Source organism: Molothrus aeneus, chromosome 6 (assembly GCF_037042795.1).
Source record: "Molothrus aeneus isolate 106 chromosome 6, BPBGC_Maene_1.0, whole genome shotgun sequence".
Classification (NCBI taxonomy): Eukaryota; Metazoa; Chordata; class Aves; order Passeriformes; family Icteridae; genus Molothrus; species Molothrus aeneus.
In genome coordinates this window covers 36208094-36226255 of record NC_089651.1, presented here as the reverse complement: position 1 = coordinate 36226255, position 18162 = coordinate 36208094, and the positions used below count along the sequence as shown (strand labels likewise).

The 18162-nt window shown below is 34.2% G+C and overlaps 1 protein-coding gene across 2 annotated transcripts in view; it reads right to left on the bottom strand.

Moving 5' to 3' along the window:
• Positions 1-3049: 3049 nt before the first annotated feature.
• The window catches only part of ARHGAP5 (Rho GTPase activating protein 5), a 47079-nt gene continuing 31966 nt past the window's right edge, over positions 3050-18162 (bottom strand). The window contains exons 5-8 of one of the 2 annotated variants that reach the window (XM_066551378.1): positions 13884-13961; positions 12801-12932; positions 11121-11226; positions 3050-6844 (exon numbers count right to left, since the gene is read on the bottom strand). In XM_066551378.1, the coding sequence (XP_066407475.1) occupies positions 6514-6844; positions 11121-11226; positions 12801-12932; positions 13884-13961 (647 nt within the window). In that variant the 3' untranslated portion in view covers positions 3050-6513. The remainder of the gene's footprint in view (positions 6845-11120; positions 11227-12800; positions 12933-13883; positions 13962-18162) is intronic. The other variant, XM_066551380.1, reaches the window with a different exon arrangement.

The following is an 18162-nucleotide window of genomic DNA, read 5'->3' as shown; positions in this document are numbered from 1 at the left end:
ATGCCTTCATTGAATGACCTGGGCATTTACCTCATGGTGTCACTATCATGCTACAAAAACACACCTCTGACAGATAACAGTTCAGTCCTCTGATTTTTCTAAGAAACTGCTTTCTTTGAAAAGAAGAAAGAAAACAAAATAATACTTGATAGTACAGTGCACAATCCCAAGGAGAATAGAGCTTGATTTCTACTTCCTCAAAAGTATTTCAGGTCAGAGAATCATTGTGTCCTCTAAAGAACACTTTGACCTGCAAATCGTGGTGGTAATACCACTCAAAACTATTTTAAAGTAAAAACCGATAAAACTCTCAGGGCAGCATGCTTCAGGAGCAGGCTTGCTGATGAACAATTTAAGGCTTGCATGTATGTCCCCACTGCTTTGCTGTGCCAAGTTCAGTTGAAGGCCACATGCTAATCCATGACTCTGTGGGGTCAAAACTCCACACTGGACATAGAGAACTTTGTGCCCCAAACTCTGCAAGACTCTCACCCTACAGGTTAGAGACAAGGGTATATAGGAAAGAGTTTTGCATCATCTCCTCGCTTTTACACTATCACTGGAAGGCTTAAAAGCAGCTTACACACAAACTTCTAGCACAGAAAGGAAGCACAGTTGAGCATCTTCACCTCATTGATGTACTGACAGCTCAAGTTTATCCTTCACCATGTTAAAATGTTTTCCTTGCTGGTCTTTCCAGCACTCTTTTATAAAAAGCAGGAAAGGGATCACCCTGAAATCTACCTGCTAGCAATCAGAAATCTCCAGACATGAACAAGTGCATCCCTGAAACTGCAGTGCAGACATAAAAGTACAGACAAAAAGAGACAAAAAGAGTATTGACAGATTTTACAAACCTTAGGTGGGACCTGGTCTGTTTTCTAGGAGACAAGTAGTATGATCATGTTATGAATTTTAAGTTTTGGGTCTAAGTCAAAAAGAAGAGTAAAGAAAGCAGTTATCTGTGAAAATAAACTTTCCAACTCATAACAGTGACATAAAAGACATGAAATCAGGCTTATTTGTGTGACAAGATAACAGGATAACAAAATTAAACTCATGTTAGAGCTAGACAATTCACCAATACAATACCAAAATCAGATAAAACTGTTGACATTAATTTTTCGAAACTCTACATCTGAGTTGTAACCGATATTTACCTGCAGCAGGCTGACCGCCTTTACTGTTAAAACCCCTGCATCAACATCCATTTCTTTACTAAGTTAAAAAGTATGCATATATACATGCATATTTCAATAATCAACCACAGCCATTTAATTCCCCATATTTATTTTATTTACTACACTCTATGTTTAGTAATTTCATCTAAATATTTTCAGAGACAGCTGTTCCAAGTTGTTTTGTTGGGTTTTTTTTTTTTTTTTGAGATTTCTTGATCTCTTCTTCATTCCCAACTTGCATGGGATCCATGTGACCAAAAGCTGTTACTGCAGACTCAGGTCACACTGTCAAGCACTGAGGGTGGAGCCTTCAAGGGGAGACCATAACACCTGCACTTTGATGGTGCAACCTGGGCTTTTTCTGCATGCTTCATTAACTGATTGTGTTCAGTGTCAGTTAATTCAAAACTTATTACTCCATGTTTATTACTTTAGTAAAACACCTCAAAAGTAACTTAGGAGCCCCTGACAATTCTCACCAGTGGAAAAGCTGAGAACTCCAGGAATTGATGAGGACAGCCACTGTGCCCTCCCTTCACTTCTTGAGTTGTGAAACAGAAAGATCTGCAAGAACAGATAGATTGTGATACCATAATTTTGGGGAAAATATAAGCTAAAGCTACACTGCAGAAATTAGTCAGTCACATAAGCAGCCAGAGGTACTTGGCAAGTCATTGCATCTAACCCTGAAGCATTGACATGCAGCTGTTAGCCAGATTCACTACAGCATCTCCTTTCCACCCTTTCTCAAACTCAAGTAGAAGCAACAATAGTCTTTTGTTATCACGCTGTAAAACAGAAAAAACCCCACAGCTGCTATATTGCAGGCACTCAGTGAAACAATTTCATTTTCTATTTTCTAAATCACACCAAACAAAAAACCAGTAATGGTCAAATTATTACTGATCAAATATACTAAACTCTATTCTGCAACATAAAAGCACTATGTTGTCTGCTGGGCATCAATGACACTCAGTTCAGCAACAAAATGTCAGCTCTAAACACACATGCATTGTATTCTTTAAGGAAGATAAGAAACATATGGGAAACAGCCATGAGATGCACTAGCTACACACTTAGGAAAGAATTATCAGTAAGGAAAGGCAGGAAGTGTTCAGTTCACTAATGATTACAGATTAACTTCATCCTTTTCTGATTCCATGGAAACCATGAATTAGCTGAAGGACTGAATCTGACACAAGTGACCACTGATGTTACACTTTGGTCCTCTGGGACAGCTACTCATCAGAAACTGGAGTCAGAACAGTGCATTATATTTCAGTCAGATACAGTAGAGCTGTTTTTTGATAAAGTAATCTAAATAACTGAGATTTGCACACTGAGGAAATTACATGTAAGATGAATCCCATTTGAGATTAGAGTGCTCCTATCTGAATGCGTTACTATATATGTGTGTGTGTATGTGTGTGTGTAATAAAACCTGAACCATGTTCAGATTTGAAGACCGTAAGGAAGGTTATTTCTGCACCAGCCATACGACTCAAGATGTTCTGAAAAAAATTAAGTAAGCACAGACACTGTGAACATGAGAACTAAGAGCAATACTACTATCAAAACTGTGTTCATCCCATATCGTTAGCAGAATTATGACCAATAATGTACAACTCTGATGACTTAAAGCTGACCTTAAAAGCCCACAGTTTTTACTTCAGGTTTAAAAATTCCACAGGAAAAATAGATTTAAGAGACCCATGAGAGACAGCCTCCCACCCAAGAAAAACTTAAACACACACTGTACTCTTACTTTAGCAAGATTTTGTGCTAAATTTCATTTCTGTGTCTGTGAAAGATAGGGTGCTTTTGCCTTTAAAAATTTAGTAGGCAACTAAACTGAACATTATACACAGTAAGCATCTTAGTATTTTATTCGTTGCATCTTTTATACAGAATAAGCTTCACTGATACTTAATTCACTGCAGTATTCTCCTGATGTAGCAATAAAAGATTACATTATAAACAAAGAACAAAATTTTTACTTGAAATTTTTTTAAATGTGTGCAATTTTTGCAGTTAACAAACAGCATCACAATTACTGAAAAAAAAATGAAAGAAGCACAAACTATGGCCTGTTTTTTTAATCTCCAATTGATAGTTTTTCTATGTTTATCATAAATATGAGAAGCTAAACTCCAGTAACTAAAAATAAACATACCTATAAATTCCTAGCAACCAGGATTCAAATAAAGGAGAAAACATATAACAACAACAAAGTTTCTTTTCATTTAAGTTGACATCTGCGATCTATTTACACTATATGAGTTCAAATTCCACAAGATCATGAAAGGTAAGGATTTTTGATACAACCTGTTAAAGCATTACTTAAAATGGCACTTTTGTAACTCAGGTCTGGGATTTTAGAATTGCTAAAACAGTGAAGGACAATGCACTGCAGTATGTCTATACCATTCTATAACATAAAAAAAAGAAACTACTCCATAAAGTGTCACTGAGATGGCTCAATCAAAGTAATATACATTTGTATCTTTATCAAGATAGATATTATGGTAAAAATGCTCACATTAAAAAATATAGTTATTATTATTTGGATTTTCATTAAAACTAGAAGGGTCTACATGAGCCAAAGTATGAGGAACTTGGATATAATAACATGCTTCCTCATTTTATAGCACTAATAAAAATAATAATAGAGAAAGCTCTATTAAAAATCTTTAATAACCACAGTTTAATTTCCTAGCATATTTTAAAAACTTTACTATGTGGGTGTATGTGCATGCATGTCTGCATAAACACACAAACAGATAAAAAAACTCCAAGTGTATATATTACACATACACACGTCCACATTCCTGCATACAACAGTTCCATAATGCGAACAGTATGCAGGGACTCTTCCATGTGACAAGCAGGCACCACATGCCATGCTTTCTTATTTCTCTATGTTTATCCAGTAAATATAATAACCCTTTCATATTTGGCTGAATGGAAGTGTTAAGATTCTTAAAAATAATGGTGATTTAGCCATTTAGCCACCACATCATACATAAAGAAATGGAACTGCAAATACTGCTGATCAAAAGTTCAACATGAAAGTTCATAATGAAATGGAATGTAAATTATTCTAAAAATTAGTATCCAAAGATTAGTTAAATATTATGGCAAAAAACTTGGAATTTGTAGAAAGTTTAAAATGTAATTCACATTACAAAGATTGGAGATACTTTATAGATGGAATTTTTAAATATGGATATGACTGGCATTTATTCTTAAGCTTATTTCTATTAGAAATAGACTTGTTTTCTGTACAGGTGATGCTTTGTCTATGCCATATACAGTAGAAAAATAAATTCTTTAGCAACCTAGAAATAGTTTATAAAACTCTTGAAGTTTCATTTTCTTTGCTAAACATGCCAAGATTAGACTGAAAACTATAAATAAAAGCTAGATAGACAACAGGTAAAGTAGAACAAGTTAGGAATACTACAATTTACAGGACAGACTTTATTGTACTATTAGTTCCTGTGTGCTTTGCAGTAGGAATAGGGTTGACTTTTCTTTTTTGTTTGTTTTCTTAAAAAAGATAATTACTTGCAAGAATATAACACGATATCAAGATAATTTATAATATACATGTACTTCAAAGAGCAGCCAGGTTTATGGTATCTTAGTAATCTAGAATGATAATCCAAGTCAGTAGACGTACAATACCTAGGACATAAGTGGGAAAGGCAATTTTTATTTTGGGAAAATGGAGCAAATCAATCTCTTAATAAAAGCCTTAATTCTCAAAATCATCTATTTACTATAATACATACAAGACGATCTTAAATCTTGTTATAAGTGAAGATTACAACAGTGACCATCATAAAGCTTTTTTTTTAAACTACACAAAACATTCTAGCAGCTGAATGAGCCAAAACTTTCTTCTTTGCAGACCTAAAAAGGTACATTTTGAGCATGAAAGAAAAAAGCTGCTATGAAAAGTCTCACAGGTAGTGTTTATCTATGGTCTCCCCTTTGCTACAATTTGTAACCTTCTAATTTACCACTATCAAAATATTTAACCAAAAAGATTTGTTTAAATTAAGCAGCATTCTTTTACAGCAAAATTTGTACCCATATAAAAGTAAAATAAATGAAAAAAAGATAATTTAAAAATACGGTGAAAAAAAAAAGTCATTTGAAATTTTAGTACAACATACCACAGGAAAAAAATATGAATACAATTTTATATGATTTTATATATACACACTCCAAAGAGGTTAATTGTCAGTACCCAAAGTATTTATTGCCATGTATTAGCAATGCATTTTCGTATATCTTTAGAGGGTCACATAAAAATAGATTTAAAGAATAGATTAACTGAAGTCCTAGATTAAAACATTGTTTGGTTTAGAGAATTTTACTACAACAAAAGTCATGTTTATGTATGAAAAGTTATATAACCTTATATGAAAATGTCATGAACTATTTTCTAAACACTACATGTATTCCCAAGTGGGAAAAATTAAAATATCTAAAATATATTAGATTAAGTTTACAAGACCATCAATGATCTTTTAAACATGCAGCTGTTTACAGAATTAACAGTTTTACAAAATGTTTAGTTCGGTAATGGAACATAAAGAAATAAGTAGGCAACATCAAAATTTTTGTACAATATTTGAAACTCACTTTTACAACAAGCATGTCCTTGGTATTGTGCTGTAAGAAATAATAAGCAAGTTCACCCACCCTTAAACTGTCCACAGGTTTACTTATATGTAAAGATGGATGGTGAGGGATCGTAAAATTCTCAACAGTGCATTTTGCATTCTTCCATAAACCACCCTAAGCATAAAGTCACATAAGTAGCCAGGAGATTACAAAATAAACTATAGCTGGGCTTTAGTTGTTTACACAGAATGCTTGAATGTGAAGAAAATTGCCAAAAATAGCATGTTAAATAACAAAAACCAGCCATAAAGCAGGCTGTAAGCACTGAATGTTTCATAAATGTAATTTTTTTAAATCATTTAATTTCTATAGAAAAATTTTTATTCACAATATATTGTGACAAACCGTCACAGGAATGATATAGTGATTGCAATAAGGTATCATGCAGCAGCAGCTTTGTACTTTATAGCTATTTTTGCTTTTAAAAATTAAACCTCTCCAGTCATGCTTATCACATAGTTTTTATCTGCAGCGTGTACAAATGAGGAACACAGTACGGGATATAACAAAAAAGATGTCCAATCAGCTGGATGGGAATTATTTTTCATAAATATGAAGTACATTACTGTTTCCTGAAACATGCATGTCTATAGCTTGTCTCTACTGTCCAGCGCCAGGCTGCCTGCAATCATTATCTCTATATAATGCCCAGAGGGTCTGCTGGTAACTGCGACTGGATCAGCTGAGGCTGCAGCGGGGGCGGCAGCTGCAGGGGTACCATGGGTTCCACCATCTGCACTGGGTTGGAAGGTGGTGGCTGACAAGCCACTGGGTTGGGTGCTTCTACAATCTCCCCGTTGTAAAAGAAAAACTGACATTGTTGAATGAAGGTCTCTATAACTGATTGGTGGATTTTGGTGGTGGAAAGAAACTCTCTGTTTTCAAAATCAGGTCTCATCAAAGTAGGCCAGAAACAAATCGATAAGTTATCAGCAGTCATATAGTTGGTCTTATATTGCTGACTAACCCTGAAATGAGAATGATACACACAGAGTGAATTAAAACCAGTATGCAGTCAAGTAGAAATATTCTTGAATATTTTATGTGATTATGCAGAGGAAAATATAGAAACCATGTCATTTCCAGATTTGGATAGTTAACAAATATAAATCTGATTAAGCTTTTAATCAAGAAAGGAATTCAACATTCCACTAGTATTTTGAACTGACAATAATAAACAAACTGAAACAGGTAATTCACTTATTATCTAAATTCATTATTGCAATACTATTATCAAACAAAAACCAAAAATCTTCAAAGGATAACAAACCATCCTGTTATCAAATTTATCATCTACAAGTAAATACCTACTCAGAAAAACAAAATCCTTTCCACAGCAATAGGCTAGGATGGGCCAGGGTATTTTGTTTTCTTACATATTCTGCATTCTAAACTGACATCACAATTTTATCTAGAAGTAATTACTGAGAGATACATGAAAAATCGTGTGTTAGTACATCTGGCAAACACATAAGATATGCATTCAGCTGGGAACATGCATTTCCTATATTACAGTAGATATCATGAAGGTAGCGGAGCTACAATTGTCATGTAGAAACAGGCAGAAAATAAAACTTCAGAAATGTGTCAGTTAGAATTTTGATGATTAACAAGAGCAGCCCACAAGAATTTCTGACAGCTGGCTGTAGTCCATAGACTGAAGAGCTGTGAAAGTCATAGTAAACACTAGAAGTAACACTGTAAGAAAATATTTCCACTCATTTACAATGCATGCATAATGGTAAAGATAAAGTATAAAAAATAGTGTGAAGGTATACAAATACTGCCTCTCAATCTGTTTTGAGTAAGTTTGGTCCAAAGGACATTTGGATACTATTTCTGAGTGGCAGTAAAATTCATAATCTCTTTGCTAAAAAACTTATATTTTAAATTTATTTACAGATCAAAGAATCAATGTAAGCTTCATTTTGCTTAGTATTATTATTAACATGCTGTATCCTCACAATCATCAGACTAAATAAAGGAAGTAATGGGAATGTAGGACTAGATGTGAGAAAAAAAAAAAGAAAGGCATTGCACCTTTTCCCCAAAAATGGTTCACAACCAGATTAAACAAAATGAACAATCAACTGCATCCCCTCCTGTGCTTCAACTTTACCTTTGTACTTTCTAAGAGTAAACAAAACCCTACCAAACCCGTATGTTGGTCTCCTACCAAATTTTCTCTAACTACTTTAGAATCTTCTTCCACGTGCTCAGCTAGTGCTCATTTACCTTCTATGTTCACTCACAATTAAAAATGACGCGCCTCTCTTGATCCTGCCCACTTCCTCCACTGCCAAGTCTCAGGAACTTCGGACTGTAAACCCTCTCTGATCAGACTTTAAAAGCTGTACACCAGTATTTTCTCAGACTTCAGAAGCATATTATGTCATCTAGGTCCTTATGTATGAAGGGTCTTGTTACCAAAGAATGTGTATAAAACACAACTAGCATCAAAAAGCCCAATGTCAATACAACACTATCTTGTTTTAAAAGCTCACTTCTGCTTACAGTTAATTAACCACAATTACCTGAAATGCTCAGAAAGGTGTTTATAACACTAAAGAAAAATTCATCTCACTGTTGCCATTTATTAAATTCTCATACTGGTCTCATACTATGTGGATAATACTTGTATTTTTTGTTTCAACAACCAGGTCTTGTGCTTGTGGACAAATCAAAATAATATAAATCACCAATCATTACTAACTATACAACAATAGCACATATTTTACTGTAATTATTAATTATGTAGGATGCAAAAACAAAGCATCTAAAACATTAGCTTGTGATGAGAGCTCTTTCATCATGTAGAAGACTGCTTTACCTCATCAAATGAACAATTCATTTGGCAAACAACATTTCCATTTTAATTATATACCAGCAGTATTTTACCACAAATTAGTCTCTTAAAAATAAATACCGACTGTCAAGAATTTAGCTACAAGTTGCCTTTAAGATTCTGTACACAGCTGTATCCACCTCTTTCTATATATGCAATTGCTTACATCCCAGCAGATTTCTTGCTGAATGCAATGCAACTACCTGACACTGCAAATAAGACAAAAAATGACAGCTTTCTTTAAGAAAAGATCATTTTGTTACTAGCAACCTGCAATGTAAATCACGCATCATTAATAGAGAGAGGACCAGACCTCCAGAAATTTCCATGTACATCACTCCAGTAAATTCCATGATTAATATGTTTCATTTGTTTGTAGATATTAGAATTACTCAGGAATTTATAAAATTATGTTTAGTTCTTGTACTTGCAGCAATCCAGGTACTTGACATTGTACATTCAGCTGTGTGTGCTATGCCAATAGGTGACCAGATGAAGACTTCTGACAGTTCCAAGACTGCCATTCTTCTACAAAAATTTCTATCAGGTTGATTAAGAATTAAGTTTTTAGGTAAGTAATAATTGTGTCAAGTCTGAGACATTTAGTTTTACTTTAGATACTTGCAAGTACATCTTGAAGTTTTGTAATATTGGGATTTGTTCATTGATATGGTTTTATCTATTTTAGGGATGAATTTTTATTGGAGAAGAGTACAATGGAAAATTTGATCCAATTTCCCTGACAAGGAAAATGGACAACTTTATAAAGGCTAAGCAAGCTGAACATGTGAAGGAGAGAAGTGTAAAAGTAGGCACCTAAATTCCAAAATCTTACATTCTGTGAAAAGTGCAAATAGAGAGCAGTTACATTCTCCCTGTTGACAAAGTAGGAAAGTTAAAGGTTCTTATTTCTATCCCTGTACTACAAGCTCAGTTAGATCTTTACAAATACCTGCAAAAACACAAACACACAAACGGTAGTCCAGAACAATTAAATGTCATGAAAAAGCTTATATACGTGTTTATACACAAAATTGCCGGGCTGAAAAGTAACATTGCACACAGAGATAAGAAAGTCCTGATGGACAACAAACTGAGCAGGAGTCAGCCAGGTGACCCTGTGGCAAGGGCAGCCAACAGCACCCTAGGCTGCATTAGGAGTGCTGCCAGCAGCTCTAGGGAGCTGATCTTTCCCCTCTTCTCAGCACTGCAAAGGCCACATCTGGAGTCTGGGATCCAGTTCTGGACTCTCCAGCACAACAGACATTTAAACACACTGGAGTGAGCCCAATGAAGGGACATTAGGAAGAAGATTATCAAGAGATCAAAGATCCCTCAGATGAGGAAAAGCTGAGAATGTTAAGATTGTTTAGCCAGGGCAAGTCTTATCATTGGTTATAAAGAAGATGAATTGAGACTCTTCTGAGTGGTGTTCAGTGACAGGACAAAAGGCAACAGACACAAACATCCACAGGAAATTATCTTAGCATAAGAAAACACTTTTTATTGTGAGGATGACTGAAACATGCTGTTCTGAGAGACTGGAGTCTAACTTCTTGGAGATACTGAAAACTTAACTGGACACCATCCTGGCCAATCTGTTGCAATTGACTCTGTCAAAGCAATGGGGTTGAACAAAACAATCTCCAAAGATCCTTTATAACCTCAACAATAATATAGTTTTATCTCATTCTGTGGATTTCAGAGAATAACTTCATTTTAGCTGAATAAGAAGCACGAGTAAGCAGCTCTTTTTCTCTCTTTTTTGTGACAATATTCTACACATCAAGGCACAGATTATGATGTGATATACATCTATTAATACTATTTTTAAGTAAATATGGAAAGAACATTTAAATATAAAAACATTAAATTTTGTGGAAGAAGCAAAATTTAAGAAGCAAGTGTAACCAATTTACTGTTACTTACAGCTTTGTTCTACATTTAACTATTCAGCACAGGGTTTGGGCTCTAAATTTTAGATTTTGACTTAAGCTAGCCCTATTTTGGCAGGAGGGGGAAAGGGGGAGAGGAGAAGAGGGTGTTTAGGCCAAATGATTCAAATTCCTTAAAACCTAGATTAGTTTATAATTTTAATAGCTATTACTTCCTGGGGGAGAGGGTCTGTAATAGTTATAATTAGGTGCATAGTTATTATTAGGTGAAGTTATTCTTTCAAGCTTTTATTATGTACAGCATTCTTTTAACTTTATAGTACCAATGATGCCAGATAAATATATGTCAAAAATATGTGAGAAACAAACCTATAAGGCTTTAATAATCAAATCTAACTCCCAATTTCTTTTTCCACATTTTCAATTCTAGCAGATAATTCATTGTTAAAAAAACAATCTTTTTTGCAACTGTTACAACTTAAACAAAATTGAAAAATACTAAACCTGTTTAGATGTGTTATTATGTATCTGAAGACATCATAGTTCACTGGGTGGAATTTCTTCACAATCTCTTTTAGCTCGTGTAGCCGTTCTGTCTTATCCATGATTTCTATAGAAATAAGTGACATTTTCTGACACATCTAGAAAGACATACTGAATAAAGTGTTGCTAAGTCTTTTTCCTAGCATAATGGTACAGCTAACCCACAGAGAAATATCAAGTGAGAAAATAGTTCATAAAATTCCTATTTCCATAGGGTAGCTTTTTTATTATACAGTTTGTCCTTGTTACTCTAAGCACACCAAGTACACCCACTGCAAGTTTAACTAAGCACAAAAATATTTTTCTGAATTTTAGCAGAATTATTTATCTCTGTTCAGCATATAATTACTTGACTAGCTTACTGCTGGCTTATAGAATTACAATGTGACAGGGTCATTTCTTGTTAGAGTTCCCTCTGCTTGCAAAATGTCGTGACAGAAAGACATTCACATGAGCTTAGAATAGCCTTAAAATTCACAGTTATTAGAATAATAAAAAAAATACAAATAGGGCCGGTGCAGCTATTTTAAATATGCTGCCTAAAGAAGAACAGGGATTCTTCACAGGCCCAAAGGACATTATTCATGCTTCAAACAGAAAATAGCCAACATGTAGGAAAGAAATATGAAATAAAGCAACAATTTTATTTTAAAAAACCAGCAACTAATGCTGTGGATCCATACATTCTGCAGAATATGCTTCCAATCAATGATGATTCATATAGTAAAAGGGAATATAAGTTCCCCACTATTACTTGACTGCATTGCTAAAAAGAACTTTGACCTACCCTAATGCCATAGAAAAAATGTTAAATACAGTCCAGTATATGCCAAATGTAAGTTTAGAGCAGTATTAATGGCATTTTAAAACAGTAATTACACTTATATTCTAAGTTATTTTATGTTTTGACTGGAATTTAACTATTACACTTTTAAGAAAAAATAAAACCAAAGTAACTACATTAAACAAGCATAATATGCCTGAAAAGCATAGCAGTAATATCAGAAATAGCTATTTACAGATATCACCAGAAAACACAAAATCTCTAATGGGCTATATATTAATCAGGTCCAGGCCCAAGCCTTAGGCTTATACCAGTGCTTCAATAGGAGACACGCATTTCAAAGACAGGAATACTATGCAATGTCTGAAAAATGTTTGTAAGGCAAAGGCGAACAAAACTAAGCATTTTACAAGAGTTCCAAAAGAATTTGAAAAAAAATCTAAGTGAATTAGAGAATTACCATAATATCCCATAGATGTGTCTGATTTTTAAAGTCTACTTTGAATGTAAGAACTCATTAATTCAAGGGGTTTTTCCCATTAACAACTGAAAAGCTGCTTCAAGAGCTTTCATCATTTTTATCACTTAACAAGAAATGGAAAAAAGTAGATGTCTCCGAAATAAATTTTCTAGGAAAAGGAGAAATAAGATATAAACTTATTTTGAAAAATAAGTGTGTTACATTCATCTCATCATATATAGTTCTTCTAATTTTAAAGAATATTAAAAAATACATGTGTCTAAGGAATTTTAAAAAATATTCATTGCAGATAGTCCTTTCAATTTACAATGAAGTAAAAGTTGCAATAAGGGCAATGGAAATAACACAAATCAAGAAAAGGTTGTAAATTACTTACTTGATGTTTCTAACAACTCTTGATGCAAAGAGTAAGGAACTAATGGATCTGGCAGATCTGCAAAAAAAGCTTTCAGAGCCCCAGCCACAGCATTCACTGTTACTCCCATTGATTCTAGACTGATATTATGATCTGCAAAACAAAATTTAAAAAATAGTAGTGTAAGTAAAACCTACTGTTATCATTCCTTATAATACTTTATGAAGTCAATTTATTCAAAACATTGAAAACTAAAATTTTGCTAAATGATTATTAAATAAGGAAGGAAAAGGTGAACCTATTGAAAAGCCGCTATCAGACCAGCCCACAAAAAATCAAATATAAAAAAATCTGACAGCATTACAAAACAGTAGAAGATCAGAAAAATAAAGCTGTCTAATTCTCCATGAATGATTTTGTCTTTGTCGTTAACTGGCTTCTGATTAATCTATTTTGCCCAGTAAGGAGTTATAAATTCTATTTCCCAAAATGCTGCTAAACAGCAAAGCATAAAGAAATAGCACGTTTATTTTCCGTAACACCTAGGAGATATTTTACAATTTTTCACAGACTCAACTTCATGATTAACATTCAAGAACTTTTAATAAATATTTTCAGTTTAAAATATAAACACATCAAAGTGAACAGTCTACTACTAATCCCATTTCATTATATTCTACAATGACAAAGGCTGTATTAGAAATTATTCAGACTTAACTGTTAATGCATATTATTCAAGAAAACTTTCACTAAAGAATTACTGTTTGTGGGGTATAAGAAGCAGGAGTGAATGCCTTAATACCTAGGGCTGATGAACTGTTAACACAAGGAGCAGCTAAGACTGCACTTAAACTCTTTCAAACCTTCAAACACCAGCTAGATAGTATTTTAACAGCATTTAAACCAACTGCAACAAGATTCCCCTCCTATCCTTGGAGCTTCACTGGTAATAACCTGGACTATACCAATAAAACCCACCAGACCATTATGGACACAGTGCTATGGAATTTGGTTTGAATGTGCAATCCTTTCATATTGCACTGTGATAAATCCTTGGAGAATTCATGTTCTGTTTTAGCTTTAAATAATAAAATCTCTGATTACCTTGATCAAACTGTTTTTGAATGTTGTCTTGATCTGTTTTATTCCCACTAACACGGTACAGGCCTTCAGTACATAATCCTTGGAAGAGGAGAAAAAACAAATATTAAAAAGCAAGTTTATATACTATAAAGCAAAGCAGAACCAGTTATAACAACTAATTCAGAAATGAAAAGTAGGAATACATTTCTTAAGTACCTAAAAAGTTAACACATAAACCATTATAGCAATATAGGAATACCAAAACACAAACTGTCAGTTGTCTATTGAGTCCATCATTCCATTTAACATGAATCAGAGGAAATTACATTGGACGATGACAAGACTCTGATGCAGATATTTGTTGAATAATGTAGCCAAAATTATTCTCTTACTGATCTCTATTAGACTGTTGTTATTTGCACTGTTTTTTTAATAATCAAAAAACTAAATTCTGCGGTACCCCAACACTTATGTTTTTAAAAACTGTCTTCACGGTTTGGTCTTAACAATTTATTATGGCAAGCAACAACACACTAAAAATACTCTGCAGGATAAAAAAGACCCAGCCATTTGTAACTGAATCCTGATCTTTTAATTTCATGGTGTAACACACTCCTGTATATGACAAGAACTTAATCTTCCAACGTGCTTTCCCTTTTACCATTTTTATTTTATAAACTTTGAATCCATTTCTCCTCATTTCTTATCTAAGGTAAATTATCCCATCATTTACAAGTCTTTCTTTAAGGGATGAGGGAAAAGGAGAAAGGTGTTAGGAAGCAGATGTTTCCCAAGGTTCTCATTATTACTTTGTTTTACCACACGTTACAGTCATCGTAATTCCATCAGACTTTCAAGGTAAACATTGAACAGTCCACCTTAATTATGTGCACACACACACACACTCCACTCCAATGATTATGCTTCCTACCACATGGCTGTCTTTTTTTCCCCACAGCTACTCATAGAATGAAAGAGTCCATCCTGATAAACACACCATTACCAAAGATATTTTTGTTTTTAAATTTAAAACCTATTGAGCAATATAAACAATTTATAGTTCCTTAATTCAAGTTAGCTTTATGGGTGCAAAATTATCTATATACTAGATCTTTTTAACACTACATTACATAGATGGGTTTATTAAAAATTCACAGGTTTCACAGTTTTATGAAATCTCTTGGCCTTTTGCCATCATAGGCCAATAACTGAATGCATTTTAGATCATCAGATTCAATACTTAACTGTTCTGTCACACTACAATCCACAGAAGGTGTCTTTTAAGTTATCAAGAAACATTAAGAATCCTATGAAAATGTTCAAAGTACAAAAAGTCACTTGGCTGGTTCATACAGCTGGGATATTTTTAACAATTCCACATGACTCTTCTAACTCCTAATTTCCTTCTTAATGTCTCAACAACTCAACATGTCTCTTCACTGGCTGCATCAAGGCTTATTTAGTAAGCATTTCTTCTATAAACTCGCATGTCCATCATTTAGCTTTCCAATTCCATAGCCAAGGGTTTTCCTCTTGTAAATATACACCTGAATAGTCCTTTCAAAAAACCTGAGCCTTGTCCACTGATACCTTGAATACTACTAAAAGGTAGAATTTGGTGGCACAGAACAAAAAGTGGTTTCAATGATTCAGTGACTACCACATCTTGAAAGGAGCTTCAAACCTGCCTTCAAAAAAAAAAATCCCAAATGTGTTACATGAGATCACAGCCAGAAACACTTTACACTCCTCTTCCAAAAGCTGTAAATAAATACAAAAGACCACTGGTAGATGAGAATAAGCTATGATCAAGATTCTCTTTGTCTAGTATGAGAGGATTCTCTGTTAGAGACCCTACAGCTCCAGGACAGTCTTTGTCTTATCCAATAACTATTCAGTATCTTTCTGCACAAAGGAAACTGCATGTGCTGCAATAGCATTTCTGAGAAGTCTGACCCAGTCACTGTTTAGTAGGAGTCTATAAATCTCAAATACTTGAACTGGCTGCTTTGGAGACACATGCTCTAGAGTGCTATCTGCACTACAGTTCTAAGAAACAAAGAAAGACAATTTAAAGTACTTCAGAAAATTTTCAGGTTAAATAAGGAGATGCCGACTGAATTTAGCCATCTTCCAAAAATAATGAAGTGCTGCAATTCTGGATTAAGCTACTAAATTTGTCTTCTGAATTCCTCAAGGAAAAATTTTTCTTGTTTGTGGGTGTTCTACAAAGTCATGCTTCATGAAATGGCTGGTCAACTGTCATTACACTTTCTCTAAGGCACGGAAGGAGACAAGTTTAATCTGTGTGCAAGCACAAAGCTAGAAGTGTGCAAGTATTATTTACGTAAAGCTCCAATTCTCTGTTGCTTTCTATTATACAACCACACTTCTTACATCAAGATCTTCCATCAAGTATCAGACATTCTATTTCACTAGTTTTAGCTTTTAAATTCCTTGCATATCTATAATAAAAGAGGGAGAGATAGAGAGCCTTCAACATTTCTTTTTTCTGACAGCTTTTTAAAAATTTGGTTCCTTCATCTGCATCCTCTTGATTTTTCATAACTTTTTTCTATGTTCTCACTCTGTGTTTTGGTCCAGTTGTCATTTTCAACATATCCTTACCAAACACAATTGCTGCTGCAATATTCTATATCAGAATAACATGATTTATTTGCTTCTCTGTCCTGCTAGTTTTACAATACCTCTAGGTTTAAATAACTAGATCCTTCTTACGTGACATCACAATAATTTATATTTATTTCAAGACAGTGCACATCCTCTTTGCCTAGGCTACTCTTTTCTTAAAGTACCTCATAGTGCCTAATAAATTCTCTTGCACCTTCTTTTGTGATGCCAGTTGTGACCAGGGCTCCATCCCATCTAACTGGAACTTCACCACATGGGATTCAAAGCATTTCAGAGAAAATGAGCAAGGTGGATCTGCACCTATATGCATAATCAGTCTGCAGGACACTTCCATTTTTAGGCTCCAACATATTTCCACAACTCTTGGTTTCTCCACAGAACATACTTCAGCATAAGGGAAGATCAAAGTCTACCTGGTACAATATTCATTTTCCATATCATATACTACACCATGTAGTATATGCTTGAGGAGAGTAAAAAGAGAGAAAAAAAAAAACCTACCAGCAATATTTTTGTGGTATATGCTCCCAGCTTTCTGTAGATGTGGCTTAGGTAAGCTTTTGCATAAGGTGTCGTAAGAGCCACCTGGGGATTCATCCCTCACTAATTCACTCAAACTCCTTCAAGTTATGTACTTGTAGTCTTTGCATCATGGTGAATGCAGTTTTGGCATTCCAGAATGTACATTATGAAAGCACACAGAGTTTATGCTCAGTACCTAAAGTTTGCATAATTTTTTTCACTCAACAAGAAGCAGTAACTTCTCTACATCTTCCCAGCATCAGTTTTGTAAATTTATGTACTTGCTCCTCCTGAGAAATGTTCTAAGCTAATCAATTTCGTGCATCTTTATCCAAGAGTTACTATTACTCCCAAATGTATTATCTTTTCCAATTCTTTCCTATTCTGAGAAAGGCTGAACCAAATTGCAACCAGTATCAAAACTGTGTATATAGCAGCACATTACGTAATAACATGATTTTTCTTCCTCCAGAACATTTACTCTTTTTTTCTTCTTGCTTGACAGCAAGTACAGAAAGCTTAAGTTTTCAGAGAGCTGTCTATGATGATTTCAAATTCTCTTCCCAAGTGACAACAGCTATACTAACATTTAGACTGCTGAAAAGTCAGAGTGTCTGCTAACAACATCCACAGCCAGGTTCCTATCATGTTCTGTCTGTGTTTCTGAATATATGCCACAATCACAGTAAGTCCATCTCTCCCAGTTCAATTCCTTCCTCTACAGTAGCCAATGGAACTTCTCAGGACTCATTCTCCACTACAATAGGTGAGACTATCATTCCCACACTTAGCTTTGTAAATTTGGTGATCTGTGTATCTAATTTTATTCCACGGATTGATCTGGTGTACCTCTTTTTAACTCCCATGCTACAGAACTGCCAATTTACTGATCCAAACCAGTAATTTCTATGTACACCTTAGAATGTATATAATTACTGAGCAAAGAAGACAATCTCTAAGTAAGAATCTCACACTAACTTTACTTACATAAAACACATTTAATGTGTCTTCATCAACACTGACATTTAAAGTCCCATGACATTCAATTCACACACTGAAAACCGGAACCAAAAATAAGTGTTTTACTGCTTCTTGTAATAAAATAATTTATAGCATATTGAAATGT